General features: G+C 39.1%; 1 protein-coding gene across 4 annotated transcripts in view; it reads left to right on the top strand.

Moving 5' to 3' along the window:
- ZCCHC2 (zinc finger CCHC-type containing 2) overlaps positions 1-13,284 on the top strand; it is a 44,785-nt gene extending 31,501 nt beyond the window's left edge. For 2 of the 4 annotated variants that reach the window (XM_085052073.1, XM_085052070.1), the window contains 6 exons: positions 2,415-2,550; positions 4,050-4,114; positions 4,998-5,092; positions 7,947-8,075; positions 8,777-10,285; positions 11,279-13,284. In XM_085052073.1, coding sequence (XP_084908199.1) covers positions 2,415-2,550; positions 4,050-4,114; positions 4,998-5,092; positions 7,947-8,075; positions 8,777-10,285; positions 11,279-11,346 — 2,002 coding nt within the window. In that variant the 3' untranslated portion in view covers positions 11,347-13,284. Of the gene's footprint in view, positions 1-2,411; positions 2,551-4,049; positions 4,115-4,997; positions 5,093-7,946; positions 8,076-8,776; positions 10,286-11,278 lie in introns of all 4 variants that reach the window. The other 2 variants (XM_085052072.1, XM_085052069.1) reach the window with 1 other exon arrangement.
- Positions 13,285-14,125: the final 841 nt, after the last annotated feature.

The raw sequence follows: 14,125 nt of genomic DNA, 5'->3' as shown, positions 1-14,125 counted from the left end.
GAATCTTCACTGTTTGAATTGGTGTTTGATTTGTGTTTATAAGATGAGTAGCATAAATCTGTATGGTGCGTATTTTTCCTATGTGTACACACCCCCATACTTATACTGAAATTTCCAGTGCTGTTGACTTGAAGCTTAAGTAGCTTCAAAGAGGACCTTATAGGAGAAGGTAATGCATTCTTTCCCTTGCCTACTAGCAAATGCATGCATACCTTGCTGGTTTATGTCCTTTGTAAGTGGAAGCAGTTCTTAACTCTGTTAAAGTAGTTTATATATGAGTTCAGATCCCTGATGTGCCTAATGGGAATTCATATTTTTAACAAAATCTTTGGATATGTTTGCACATAGTTGTGCAAAATAATTCAACTTTATTAAGAGAAAAAAAAGTGGATACAGAATTTACTGTGATTTACAATTTTGTTCTGTGTTGATTTATCTGTAAAAGGTATTTATCTTGTGGTGAAAATTTACTTGAAATTGCAATAAGTAGAATATAAACATAGCACAGAACACTGTTATTGAAGGTCCATGGACCTTTAACAGACAAAATTCATGTGAAGTTACCACAAGAAAACTTAGTGGTGGTTTGTATCTGTTTTGGCTTTTAACTGTCCTACTTTCAACTTGTATTTCTTCAAGAAGAAAGTGTCATCTTGACAAAATCCGTGATGATAGTGGTTGATGCACAGCCTTCTACGAAGTCATAAGAGCAGGATCCAAACCTAGTAGCATATAGTTATTAAAAAAGAAATTGTCTTTTTCTTATTCATTGTATAATGAATTACACTAAGGCTGACTGTAGGATCTATCTTTTAGGTAGAAAGAGAGGGACAGACCTTTCCACAAAGTTCTGTGAAAGAAAGTCCTTTAGCTAACTATTATTTTCTGTTTGTCTAAGAGGGGAAGCTGTGTTTACTGCTTGACTGCTGGAGGTCTGTTAGTCCTCTCCTGTTTACCTTGTGTCCATCTCCTTAAAATCTGTGCCTGTTGTTTATGGGTTGTAAAGAAATGGCACAGAATGAAACTTTTCTGCTCTAAATATGCATAAAGCTGTTTTGTCACAAGCAGTTAGTCTCAAACAGGATTGGTACATTGTGCATCTGTCTACCTCTTGTTTTCATTCCATCCATTGCAGCCTTACTCTTGAAAAGTCCAAAAATTTACTGGTAGAAACAAGATGAAACATACAAAATAAAAACTTTAGTAGTATCACAGTTTCCATTAAATGACTGCAGATTTGGCAGGGAAATCATTTACCTCCACTTGGCAGAAGTTTCTAAAGTGCCCTTGCTTCTATCTTTGCAATTAGGGGCTTGTGTCTGCCTTTTGGGACCTTCTTGGATTCTTGCCATCTTCTTAAATGATTTTTAAAAAAATATTCTGTTGTGTATCTTTAAAGTAGTTTGAGCCCTTACAGAGGTATTCGGTAAGTAGCTACTGTAACTTCAGTATGTCTTGTGCTTTCAAGTGAGCTGGATTTCTGCCATCATGGGAACTGAGTAACATTTCATAGTGCAGCAATGAAGCAGCTTGCCAACAGCCTTGAATTAAAAGGCACTTTCAGTTATCAACATAAGTATTTAGATGAGAATTTGGAAGTGTTAACTCCTTTTTTCTTTTTCTCTTTTGCATCCAGCCAGCAGTAAGGCATGATTTTTTATGAGACACAAAAAAGTTATAGGTCCCCCTGTCCTACTGACTCTGTCAAAACCCTAACTGTTTTTCCAGCAGTTTTGTTGACCAGTGGTCTCAGACCTAGTTAAATATTGCTTCTGACAGTCTGCTGTAGAGCAAAACTTCAGTGAAAATCATTGTAAAGTCCAAAGTAAATGCCAAATGCAACTCCTCTCTTGCAGCACTACTCAAAACTAGCATTACTGAAGGTAAAAATGCAGAACAAGATGACTATTTTGAAATTGAAACAAACAAAGCTCCAGCGTGATCTGTGGTAACTGTGCTCCTTTTCTTAAATATCTCATGAATTCTGAAATAGGAATTACAAAGTAAATCCTGTTTTGTCATTAATGATAAGGAAGAAAGAAGATGAATTCAGCATACATTTCTATCTGGAAAATTTCCTCACATCTACTATGAAAATAGCAAAGTCTTTGTGTGTAGAAATATCCAAGGAAACTCTTCCCTCAATTACTATTTTCTAAAAATTCTGTTGTTCAAATTTTACATCAATTTATAGTAGACAGATGAAAAAGGAACTCCAGTTATGGTCATATCATGAGTATAACCTTAGAGCACAAGAACTGCTGTAATTTACATCTTTTAAATCTCTTGAAAATTCCTAGGGTATTTTGAAAGCAAAATTTCCCAACATGATGCGAAGTATGTATGTTGGTAAGAAAAGCCTGCAGGTTTGTTCACATCAGTGTAACTTTGGGGGCTTTTTTTGTTTTCAGCAGCACTAGCAGTGCAAAATGTTCTTCACTGGATAGCCTTAACATACAGCACTCAGAGCAGAATGGGGTAATGGACTGGAGAAGGAAAAGCTGTATTGTCCAGCAGCACCCAGAGCACTGTACTAACCTACTTGACCAGGTGTGTTGCTATTTTTTCTTCAAAGCCATGTTCCAAGACACTTGGAAAGACTGTCCACTACATATGATGAGATTTGGCTTTAAAAGATGAAAAGCCATCCTAAAATTGTACAAAATAAGTGTTGAAGTTGCTACTGACTTACCTTGATTAGAAAACCCCTCATAATTCCTTACCACTGTCTCAGAAAGCTGAATATTTTATTTATGAATTTGTAAATAAAATTTCCCAGCAGAATATAAGTAATTGGAAAAGTCTGATGTTAATTTCTAATCAGGCACTTTCCTGTTACTGTAGTGTTGTCATCAGAGAGGATTCCAGAACGCTTGCACAATTTCTGTTATTGCAAGGAACAAACTAGAACAGTATAAGTAGCTAAACTATATTATTGCTAAAGTAGGTACAACAGGTTAAACATATTCTTTCTATCCTACTTGCATTATTTAAGTGTTAATCTTTGAAAAAAGTTAATGGATAGATGCATATACACTTCTTGTGGGATTTGTATCTCTTCAATGCTAAATCTCATTGTGAATATAGGTAAGCAGAATAATTATTTATAAATAAAATTATCTACTATTGAAATTGGGGGAAGGAAGGTTGCTCACTGCTTATATATGAAAAATCTTGAATGTTAGAATTGCTTAATATTACTCTTATCTATGTTCAGAATTTGGCTATTGATCATTATGTGTGGAATAGCAAGCCAAACAAAAATAGTTTCCTTATTTCATAAAGCAGGGTAATAAACTGAGATTGGCTTCTAAACATGAAATGGTAGGCTGCATCAAAGCTTGAAATACTGCAAGCTTGAAGCAAGAAAAAAGTTAATTTACTAAAGCAGACAAAAAGCTATTTGAAGGAAGTCCAAATACAGTGATTTGTTCAGCAATTATTTCAGAGTTTTTATAAATTTTACTTCCCTGCCAAATATGAGTTACTCATAACAGTCAGTAATGGCATACTTCAAAAATTGTGTAGATCCTATGCTTTTTCTTATGTGCTTCTATGTTGTGTTCTAGAGTTTAGTTTAGCAGCATAAACCTCCAGTTTAAGGCTAGGTACTTGCTTGTCGCTATGTGGAAATAATTTGTCACATGTACTTCCACCCCCTACTATCAAATAATTCCATTTATATCAACAAATATGGTAGCTTCTCAAGCTTGGTGATTGGCCTTTTTAGCAGGTATGTGATGAAACATATTTGTTTTTATCCTCTGGAAGAAAAACAGCATGCAAACAATAATTTGATTGATATCTCTGACATATTTGCAAGTAGTAATTTGCTGAGTGTTTTGCTGATACTGGCATAAACACCAGACAAGATGCATTGTTTTACAGACTCAGAAAAACTAAACAAGTGGTTGTGTTTGGGTGGTTATAGCGCCTGTGAGCACACTAATCTTGGACTCGTGGGCCTGTGGGTCTAGAAGGGGGCTTTTTCTTGGCTTTTATAACACAAATTCTGTTGTATGACTGGCATCTTTCTATTTCCTGTCTAGCACACAGTGGAAAAACGAAGTCTGCCTACAGTAAGCAAGAAGAAAGGAAAGGCACAGCTGGAAAAGTAGGTTTCCAATGTAACTGGTAATCCAGAAACAAAGTGTAATGCATTCACTCTGATAAACAGAGTCTGCAAGCAATTGGGTGCTTTCATTTGCTGTGATGGAACAAGAGTTGGCATAGTCTGAGACTAGGCTACACAAAAATCCTTATTTTATTTTCTGTAAAGAAGTAACTTGAAAAATACAATGCAAGGGAATGCATTAGTTTCTCAAAATATCACTTGTCATTTAACAAAAAGATGAAGGTGTGGAAGTATGTTCTTAACCAATACTAAAGTGCCTTTTCCCCTTTATATTTATTTGAAAGTTAAAAGGTGTAAAGCTGTCCAGAATACACTGAAAATCAAATGAGGGTTGATAGCAACCTTTAACATTATGCAGTGGATGGTAGCTGGCTGAAAGATTTTATTGAAGATAATTTGCACATCACAGGGCTTCAGAACTTCCTGCTGGCTACACAACTCTGCACTGTGAGAAGTGAAAGCACTTCCACCCTTATCTAATACTCTGCCTACTTCCAAGTTTGTGTCATTTTGTTACTCCATAGCCAGATGCTTTTATGCTAGACTAGTGTAGGGCTGCATTACATACATCAGCTTTCAAAAATCGCTTTACTGACTGCTGCACCGTTTCCTTTTTTGTGTCTTCTCTTACATAGATCTTTATTAATAGTGTTAAGTAATACTGCTTGCAGCTTAGTTCCTGGTATATTGCACCAGCAGCCTCAATTTAATTGTTTGTTATCTAAAGTTGTTTTTATATCTATTAAAGATTCATTTCTGGCCTGGAGTCACTGCATTTGTTTCCAGTGGCATTATATGTTCATTCATTGTTGGTTATTTGTGCTCATGCATTTGCAAAAAAAAAGTGAAATTATTTACACAGGGAGAAAGCAAAGAAAACTGACTGCAGGTTGACTAACAGGAGCAATGGAGTTCGAGTGGCAGCATCACAGCACATCCGTACTGGGACAGCTAAAGGTAAGGGGCTTTTTCCAGAGTTTTTAGAAACAGAACTTGCAGCCTTGCTGATTTATTCAAGGTCGTCTGTAAAGGGGAAATCACGAGTCTGAAAAATGTTCTGGTGCAAGTCAGCATATTGGCAGTTTAACTTGTGCTTTGACTTGCTGTATAGAACACACTTGACTCAGTCTTGTGTATACAGTTTCTTGGAGTCTGTCTCTTCATGCAAAATACTACTGAAGTCTCCATAATTTGGTTTATGTGCTGCAGTAGTTGCAGAAACAGCTACTGTTAGGTTACTTCTATATGAAATTTAGCAGTCTGAGTGTGGAGATGGAGCATCTTTTCATTAGTGTTCTCTTTGCAGCCTACTAATTTCTTCATCTGTTGTTTAATGGCCCACAAGGAACCTGTATGAAACTTCTGGTGTGAACCATTGATGAACTGTAGTGTTTAGACCAAGTGACCACTGAGCTACAACACAGAACTGTGTATGCTGCCCTAGCAGGGTTTTCAGGTTATGGCAATCCAGCAAAATGAAGTGTCTAGGCCAAGACTTGTGTACATCCATCAGTTGTAAGACAAAATTATATTTGTGTTCCTTTAGTAAATTGAGTCTCCAAGCATTATTACAAATTTCTGAAGGTCTGTGCTGCCCAGTGACTTTGCCATCTTGATGTTTTCTAAATTCCTGATATCAGTTGCAACCTTGCCTCTCTTATATGTAGTTCTCATGACAGAAGGTTGACAAAGACTTCACGTTTTTCTACACCAGCTAATTGGCTTAAGTGTTGAAAGGGCTCTTAAAAGTGCCTTGTCTTTCTGTTGCTTCCACTTGTGATGCAGTCTTGATTAAGCTTTTATTCATTCTTCTCACTGCTTCTTACCTTGGAGAGTTCCATCAGCGTCCCATTCTGAATTATTGATGTGTTTTGTGGAAGTTTTTACCTTCTACAAACAACGTTTGACTAAAACTTTTAAGAATTCACAGTTCACAAACTTAGCAACACCAGAACAATTTTGGAAAGCTATAGTTAAGGGTTGTTAAGAAGAAAACACTCTACAACAGAGCTTTGCTGTGTGCATTTCTGAATGGTTATTATTTTTGTAGTCAGGCAAAGTGCACTGAGCTTTTATGAGCTGATGATGACTTTAGGAGGGTGGTGCAGGGGTGCATAAGGGGAGACCTTATCACTCTGTACTACTGCCTGAAAGGTTGTAGCCAGGTAGTCTGTCTCTTCTCCCAGGCAACCAGCAACAGAACGAGAGGACACAGTCTTAAGCTGTGCCAGGGTAGTTTAGGCTAGACATTAGAAAGAAATTCTTCACAGAGAGTGGCTGGGCATTGGAATGGCTGCCCAGGGAAGTGGTAGAGTCACTCTCCCTGGAGGTGTTTAAAAAAAGACTGGATATGGCACTTGGTGCCATGATTTTGTTGGTAAAGTGGTGTTAAGTCCTAGGTTGGACTTGATGATCTCAGAGGTTTTTTTCCAATGTAGTTGATTCTCTGATTCTGAAAAGCTAATAGGGAATGCTTTTCCATAGGGGTTCTGTTTGCTCACTACCCACCACTCTACAGATGTGAGTCACTGTGGCTCCTGGTAACTGTTGGCTTCAAAATGAAGCTGTAATGCACAGAGGCTGGAAGCCGTTAAGTCCTGCTCAGAGATAAGCTTTCTACCAGTGTATAAACATCAAAATGTCTTCTGAGATACTTATTGGAGACATAGTCTGAGCAAAAAAAATTCATGTTGCAGTCTGAATGTCTGCCTAGGTCTTGGTTTGAAATGCCCTGTTTTGAGTGTGTAATTCTGAACTGTATCATGTTTTCTTTCATTTTTCATCCCTATTTTGAGCTTGTCTGAAGCATCAGTTAGTTACCATGGTAACTTTTAAGACTTGATACTTTGTGACCAGCACTTTGGACTCTGTGATCCTAGGTTCACACTGAAGCTCCCGGTTATATTAAGGATTCTAAGTGCTTGTTAAAATAATTGACCCAATTATGGGTTTAATCCAGGAAATTATTTTAAGAATTAAAGCATTAAGGCAGCTTTTTGATGACCCATCCCAACCTGGTAAACTTTCAGTGGGAGTAGAAAATGGGAAAAAAAATTTATAAGTTGTTATTATAATAATTACTCTTCTAATTTTTGTCCTGAAGTTTTGCTAACCAATGTTTTGGGGGGCTGGAGTTTCCAGCTAGTGTCTGTCATAGATGCTGAGAGAGGGAGAATTTGTCATTTTTCTTCCCCTCTGAGGCTGAATTTGAAAGCCGAACCATAGTAACTACCCACCTTGAAAGCTGGTTTCCAGCAAACGAGTGTCCCATGATCCTTTCAGAATTTAGAAAACAATTTACCACTTTTTCAGTTCACCTTTTTTTCTTTAAACAGGATTTGTTGATAGAGTTTGGTTTAAAGTCTGTTCTAGAAAAGTGAGTTGTGCAGTGGTGCATTGTTTTGACGTGTCCCGCTGAGTTAGCTTTCTGCCTGTGCTGGTGTCATCGAAGAGCTCTGCAGCTCTGCAAATGGGAATGTTGGATCACTACTGTTCAGAGGAAATTAATGTTGTAGTACAGTCTGGTATAAACATCACAGGAATCATTAAGGATCATCATTCTTTTCACTGCTTTGCATAAATATCAATTTTCAGTGTCACCTACTTTAGCACCAAGGATTCGGTCATCACAAATTCAGGGACAAGACCAGACCTGAGTGCTGGGAGTGGAAGTGGTAGGAATACAGGGGACAGATGTAATTAAGTAGGAACAGACAAAAATCTCAAGTAGTGTGAGATGTGACCAAACCAAAATAACCTCATTTCCATATGCTGAGATCAAAAATAAAACTGACAATTATTTTATTTTTAGATCTGAATTTGGACGCTGGATCTGGTCATGATACGTGTGGAGAAACATCATCTGAAAGCTACAGTTCTCCTTCTAGTCCACGACATGATGGGAGGGAAAGCTTTGATAGTGAAGAAGAAAAAGACAGAGGTTGTATTTATGGAGAGTGTGCATGAATGACTTTATTCCTAAACTAATCTCTCTCTTGCATTAATTTGAATTAGTTTTTCAGTTTGATTAGCTACTTTTTTTTGTGAATTAGCAACAGAATACATTTTGCTTTGTGAATTTCATGACTGGGCACTTTGAGGGCTTCTGGCACTGTTTAAATACCACCAAGTTTAAGGTTACTAAACATATGTAGTAATTTTTTGGCCTCAGTGGTATAGCTGTCTTGAGAGATTTCCACAGTACAATAATGTGGCATGCCAATAACTTTGGCATGAAAGGGGCTGGATTTATATGAAATTATGTGTGGCATGTCTGGGAGTTCCATCTTTTTGTACTGACAGTTTGCCACTCCTTCCAAATTTAAATAAGCTGTGTTAATATCTATCTAGAGACATGCAAGTTCCTACTTTGGTCTGTGTCCTACTCTTCACATTTGCAGATATACACAAGTAAAAGACACAGTAGCTAGCTGGGCAGGTGGATATAGGCAAGTCAGGAAGTTGGACTCAGCTTAATTTGGGTGAATGAATAGAATCTCAGAGTTGTCGTAGTTTGAGAAGACATAACTATCATTCATGTCATCAAACTCAATAGGTTTTATATGGGTAAATGAGTCCAGGGCATGATTCTCTGTTGCTTGAGATTCATTTTCTGACTGACAAATACTTTTGTCCCCATAGACACAGACAGCAATTCTGAGGACTCTGGGAATCAAAATACAACCAGGTTTACAGGCTACAGTGCTGTCGGTTCATCAAACATGAACAAGTCATCTGCTCAGATCTCTTCAGTGAATAATGAAAATGGGAGCCTTTCAGAAGATCCTTTGAATGCGAAGTTTCAGCATATTTCCTTCATGCCTGCCTTACACTGTGTGATGCACAGCGCTGCCCAAAAGCCTGAAGCAGTTGTCCCGCCACCCATATCTACAGATGGTAAAACCATGGGAATGCTGGTTAGCACACCTGTTGCTGTGTCGCCGGTGAGAGAGTCTGCGAATTCCCCTCCCACGGGAATGGGCCCAGTGACCTCTGGTGAACCCGAGAAACGCCTTGAGCTGATGGCTTCCCCTTTGCCAGTCCCATCCTCTTTCCTTCCACATTCTGTCCAGCCTGGTAGCCCTGCATTGCATTTGGCAATACATAGGTTGAAAATCCCCTCTCCGCAGGGATCATCAGAAAGTTGCACAGTTAATGGACCACAGCAGCCGACAGGAAACTTAAGTATTGGATCACCAAATACTGCCTTTATCCCAGTCCACAATCCAGGTAGTTTCCCAGGATCCCCAGTTCCTACTACAGATCCCATCACAAAACCTGCATCCCAGGTGGTAGGACTGAATCAAATGGTGCCTCACATTGAGGGAAACCCAGGAGCAATCCCTCAGCCTACCAATCTCAAGGTAGTTCTTCCAGCAGCTGGCCTCTCCACAGCAGCACCGCCACCTCCACCAGCTTCGTATGCTTTGCCAGGCAGCCCTCACGCTTCCAGTGTGTTGCCCAGCCAGAATACAAACGTGCTGAGCACTGGAGCAACTTCCTCTCCACCCCAGTCCGCTGGCCTTGGCATCGGTCAGGTCCAGTCCACTGTTCCTCCTGCAATACCGACCCACACGCCAGGCCCTGCCCCCAGCCCGAGCCCTGCTCTAACACACAGCACTGCACAGAGTGACAGCACATCCTACATAAACGCTGTTGGGAATAATAACACTAACGGGACAATGTTACCTCCGCAGCAGTTGGGATCTGGCCCTTGCGGTTCTTGCGGACGTAGGTGTAGCTGTGGGACCAATGGCAGCCTTCAGATTAATAGCTATTTTTATCATAACCCACTTCATGGACAAGTCTACAGAGTTCCATCTTTCTTCACTCTGCCATCACTTTGCAATGGCAGCTACCTCAATCAAGCACATCAAAGCAATGGAACACAACTTCCGTTCTTCCTGCCTCAGTCTCCGTATGCAAACGGGCTTATGCATGACCCAGTGATGGGGAGCCAAGCCAACTATGGTATGCAGCAGATGGCAGGATTTGGGAGGTTCTATCCTGTATATCCAGCACCTAACGTAGTTGCCAACACAAATGGGTCGGGACCCAAGAAGAATGGGAACGTTTCATGTTACAATTGTGGTGTAAGTGGACACTATGCGCAGGACTGTAAGCAGTCATCCATGGAGGCCAGTCAACAAGGTAATCATGATAACTCCCAGCGGACTTGCTTTTGAGTTTAGCAGTTTCTCTTTACCTTTCTGAATGTGCTGTTTCTGGTCTTGCAGAAAGGTGTGCGTGCGTGTGTATGTTTTGTGTAAATGGTTGTGCACTAGTGACCTGCTCTAAAACTGCAAAGTATCCTATCTCTGCCTGAAAATCTTGTAGAACAGCGTGAGGGAACGGGGCTCGCAGCATGAAAATGGGTATGATTCGGAGCTGGAAAGTCAAATGATACCAGTCCTAAATTGTCACTCTTTTTTCACCGGTTTGTTTTTGGCATTATGTTCAGACTTGCATGTTGTTTCAGTTTTCCCATTCCCATTCAGTGGGGTGTTTTTTGGGAGAATTCATTGGCAAAAAGTGAAAGATACCAGTTGCTGTCTATGATATGACCTTGGATTCCTAAAACTTCTGAGAATTGAAAGAGAAACCAATAGACTGGCCATTTGATATTTTAAGTTTTCTAGGGCTAACCTTTACACAATCAGCCACCCTTCTGTGCCCCGTCATGCAATACATTTAACTTTTCAGACAAGTTGCAGCAAAAAGGCAGAAACCAATTGGAACTAAATATCAAAGGAATAGCTTCCATTTCTCTCTCCGTCCAGAAGAATGGGGAAAATGCAGGGTTTGCATCGAGCATAAGCTATTTTTTATTCTTGCTCTTGTTCCCATTCTGACTTTTGTAGTTTGATTGGACTGGAACAGGAAAGATGAACCTTGATGGGGACCATCTTTTCTTTGCATTTTTCCAGTAAAGCTCAAGTCCTTTATCTACACTATATCTTTTTTTAAACCTACAGTTCTAGCAAGAGGATGAAAGAAAATAGGATAAAGTCTGAGGACCTACTTTAAAAGGAGTGCAGGATGATAGTGCCTTTTGAAGAGCATGTCCATTTTGATACCTTGTAGTGGTTTTGTAATCCATTTTAATTGTGAGCAGTGACTTAGTAGTTCTCTTTCCTGTTTTAGGCACTTACAGACTGAGATACGCACCTCCCCCTCCCCCTTCCAATGATACCTTGGATTCTGCAGACTGAAACAAGTAAACATTGCCTACTTAAACTGAAGCTTGGGGAATTGGGGGAAGGTGTGTGTGGGAGGGGGAGGTTGGTCTTGTGTTTTGGGACATTCCCGGTCTTATATTCTTTTGGAATTTTTCATTGCTTTTGCGCCTCTGTTCCATACAAAAGAAGAAAGCTGAGTCCCTGATCTCCTCCTGGTTCTACAAGAGGCTTGCGTAATGCATGTAATTCACACACACAGCCAAACAATCAGACAGAGCATTCGAACCATGCTTTTGCACTGAAGACTTGAGACTTGTGCAATGTTTACTGCAGTTTAAAAAAAATAAATCCTCTGACCTCTGACATCACTGGTGGAGCAGCCATATGGTGAAAGAAGAAACTTGGTCATGTTCCCCACCACAGTCTTCTTCCCTCCCTCCCAGTTCTCCTTATGCTGCTGTTTTCTTTTCTTCCCCTGGTTGTCCACGTGGATTCGTTGGACTTGCATGAGTGTTTAGCAGTTCATACAGACCCTGCCCATACTCTAAATTTAGTGCTCATGAATTGAGGGGAGATGTTCAAACATCCTATTAGCAGAGTCCAAAGGAAAACACAGTAATACTGTATGTGTACTATACCTGATAATAATACAGAAGCGCAGCTCTCGAGAGGCCCAAACAAATGAAAATACATAGAGCAGGAAGGGGCTGAAACTGTGTGGACTGGAACAGATTTAGAAAAATGAACGAGCTTAAATCAACAGATTTTTCTTTCCTTGTAGCTTTTTAGCCTGTATGTTCAGCAACAAAGGTGAAAACAATGGTATGAATGTTGTACTCAGTGTGTTTGCATTTGTAATGAAAGTTGACAGCATTTTTTCCTTTTTTAAAGCTATTCTACATCGTGTCAACACAGAATGAACATTACTTGATTGAATATTTTTTTCCTAAACTATTACAGTGTTGCATTGTACTTAGAATGTAAATGTTTTATTTCAAACTGAACAAAAGCTATGGTTTTCTACAAAATAGTCAGGTATTAGTATTAGAACCTGTCTACCAAATAGAAAAGTCACTATTTTATAACAATTTACCACTATGCGTAATTACGGTATAATGTGAAAGACTGAAATGAGTGTTAAGATGGTATTAAACATGTCAGTATCATGAGTAAGTAAGTTTAATGCTGCTGTATTTTTTATTTTATTTTTAAAAGCCAATATATGTACTAAATTGCTTCCAGGTAATATTTGATTTCCTAAAGTGCACTGAGGTTATCTGGAAGACGAGTGTGTTTTTTGACTGCTGCATTCAACACCGATGAACAACTACCACTGTATATCCATAGGGTTTGGCATTCCTCACAGTTCATGGCAGAAATGTTTTTTCTTAAAATCAGACCCAGTGTCCAGTAGAGGGATGAAATAAAAATCAGTCTTTGGTTCCGCCATCTAATAAATTGCTAAACAAACAAAAGACTTGAAGAAAAAAAAAGCTTGATTACTACATTTCTTCATAGGTAGCATTTATATTTATAGCACCAGTGTACATTTTGAAACTTTTTTCTTGGAGGGGGGGAATGGGGAGGGAGGTAGATGAAAGCTTTAATTTAAAAAAAAAAAAAAGTTTAAGTAGTAAAGGAAAATTATTTTGATTAAAATTTTTATTTGATCTGGGTATTTTTGGACCACTTGAAATGAATGAACTGCGTTTGAGTTGAAGTGAGGGTGTTAAACCACCAATGGACTTGTATTGTGAATTACCTGCCAGTTGTACTTTATGGAACTTATTTTATGATTTAAAATACTGTACTGTAAATAGGAGGTATGTTACCTTCTCTTTATTTGTATGTTTACCATATACTTTGATATTTGAAATGTACTGGAAAGGTCACTTATATTTCTAGAAGAGATTGGATTTTATGCAACCTTTTTCCTTGAATTAACAGCAATAAAAAAAAAGAAAAAAAGTACCTGTGTGCATGTACTGTCCTTTATCACTAAGAATGATGAATCACTGCTGCTGGGTGTAGGGATGGGATCGTGTAAGGTTTTGGCAAGCCACCATTTTGGTTTGAATTTGTCTCTTCTGAGACAAAGCTGAGAGTATTTGACTTAAACTGAGGTCAGTCTTGTGGCTGAAGTCAAGATACTGTATCTTGATTTAAACTCCTTTAAGATACAGTAGATCTCTTGGTGGAAACACGTTGTTCTTGTATGATAGACCCAGGACTTGGAATCAGCTCTTTCAGAACAGTTAAGCCTATCATAACCTGATAACTGCTGGATTTGGGCTAAAAGCCAGGTTAAACCTGCTTTTTTATTTTTCTGCCTTGCAAATGATGTGTATCCCAGTCATGTAATGACCAGGAAGTGAGATGGAAGGGCAACAGGAGTTCCTGGGAGGAGGGAAGAATACTCCCCAGAACAAACTACTTCTGGAGAAACCAGCTAAGGTGATGAGACTGGAACAAAACCTCTCTTTTTCAGGCTATTCACATAATCACAGTGGGGTATTGAGTCACACAGACACTATCACACAGCTTCCATTGCTGCAAGTGCCCCATGTCCCTTCCCTGGACACAGGGAGTGCAAGCACCTGTCCAAGGAGTTTGTAAATTGTGATACTACTCTGAAAATGCCATCTGCTACTTAGAGTGCCATCTTGGGTTGCTGGTACACTCGTTGCTCTGTGCTGCAAGCAGCCCTGACATTGACAGATCCTGGCTGGATTGAATTCAAAAGTGTAAAAATACATACCCTGTGGCACAGCAAACAGCAGAAACACCTCATTCTTCTGGTACTTGTTTTGCT

The sequence above is a fragment of the Lichenostomus cassidix genome, chromosome 2 (genome assembly GCF_008360975.1).
Source record: "Lichenostomus cassidix isolate B80296 chromosome 2, HeHo_3.0, whole genome shotgun sequence".
NCBI classification, from domain to species: Eukaryota; Metazoa; Chordata; class Aves; order Passeriformes; family Meliphagidae; genus Lichenostomus; species Lichenostomus cassidix.
The sequence above is the reverse complement of the archived record's forward strand: the minus strand, read 5'-3'. Positions and strand labels throughout refer to the sequence as shown.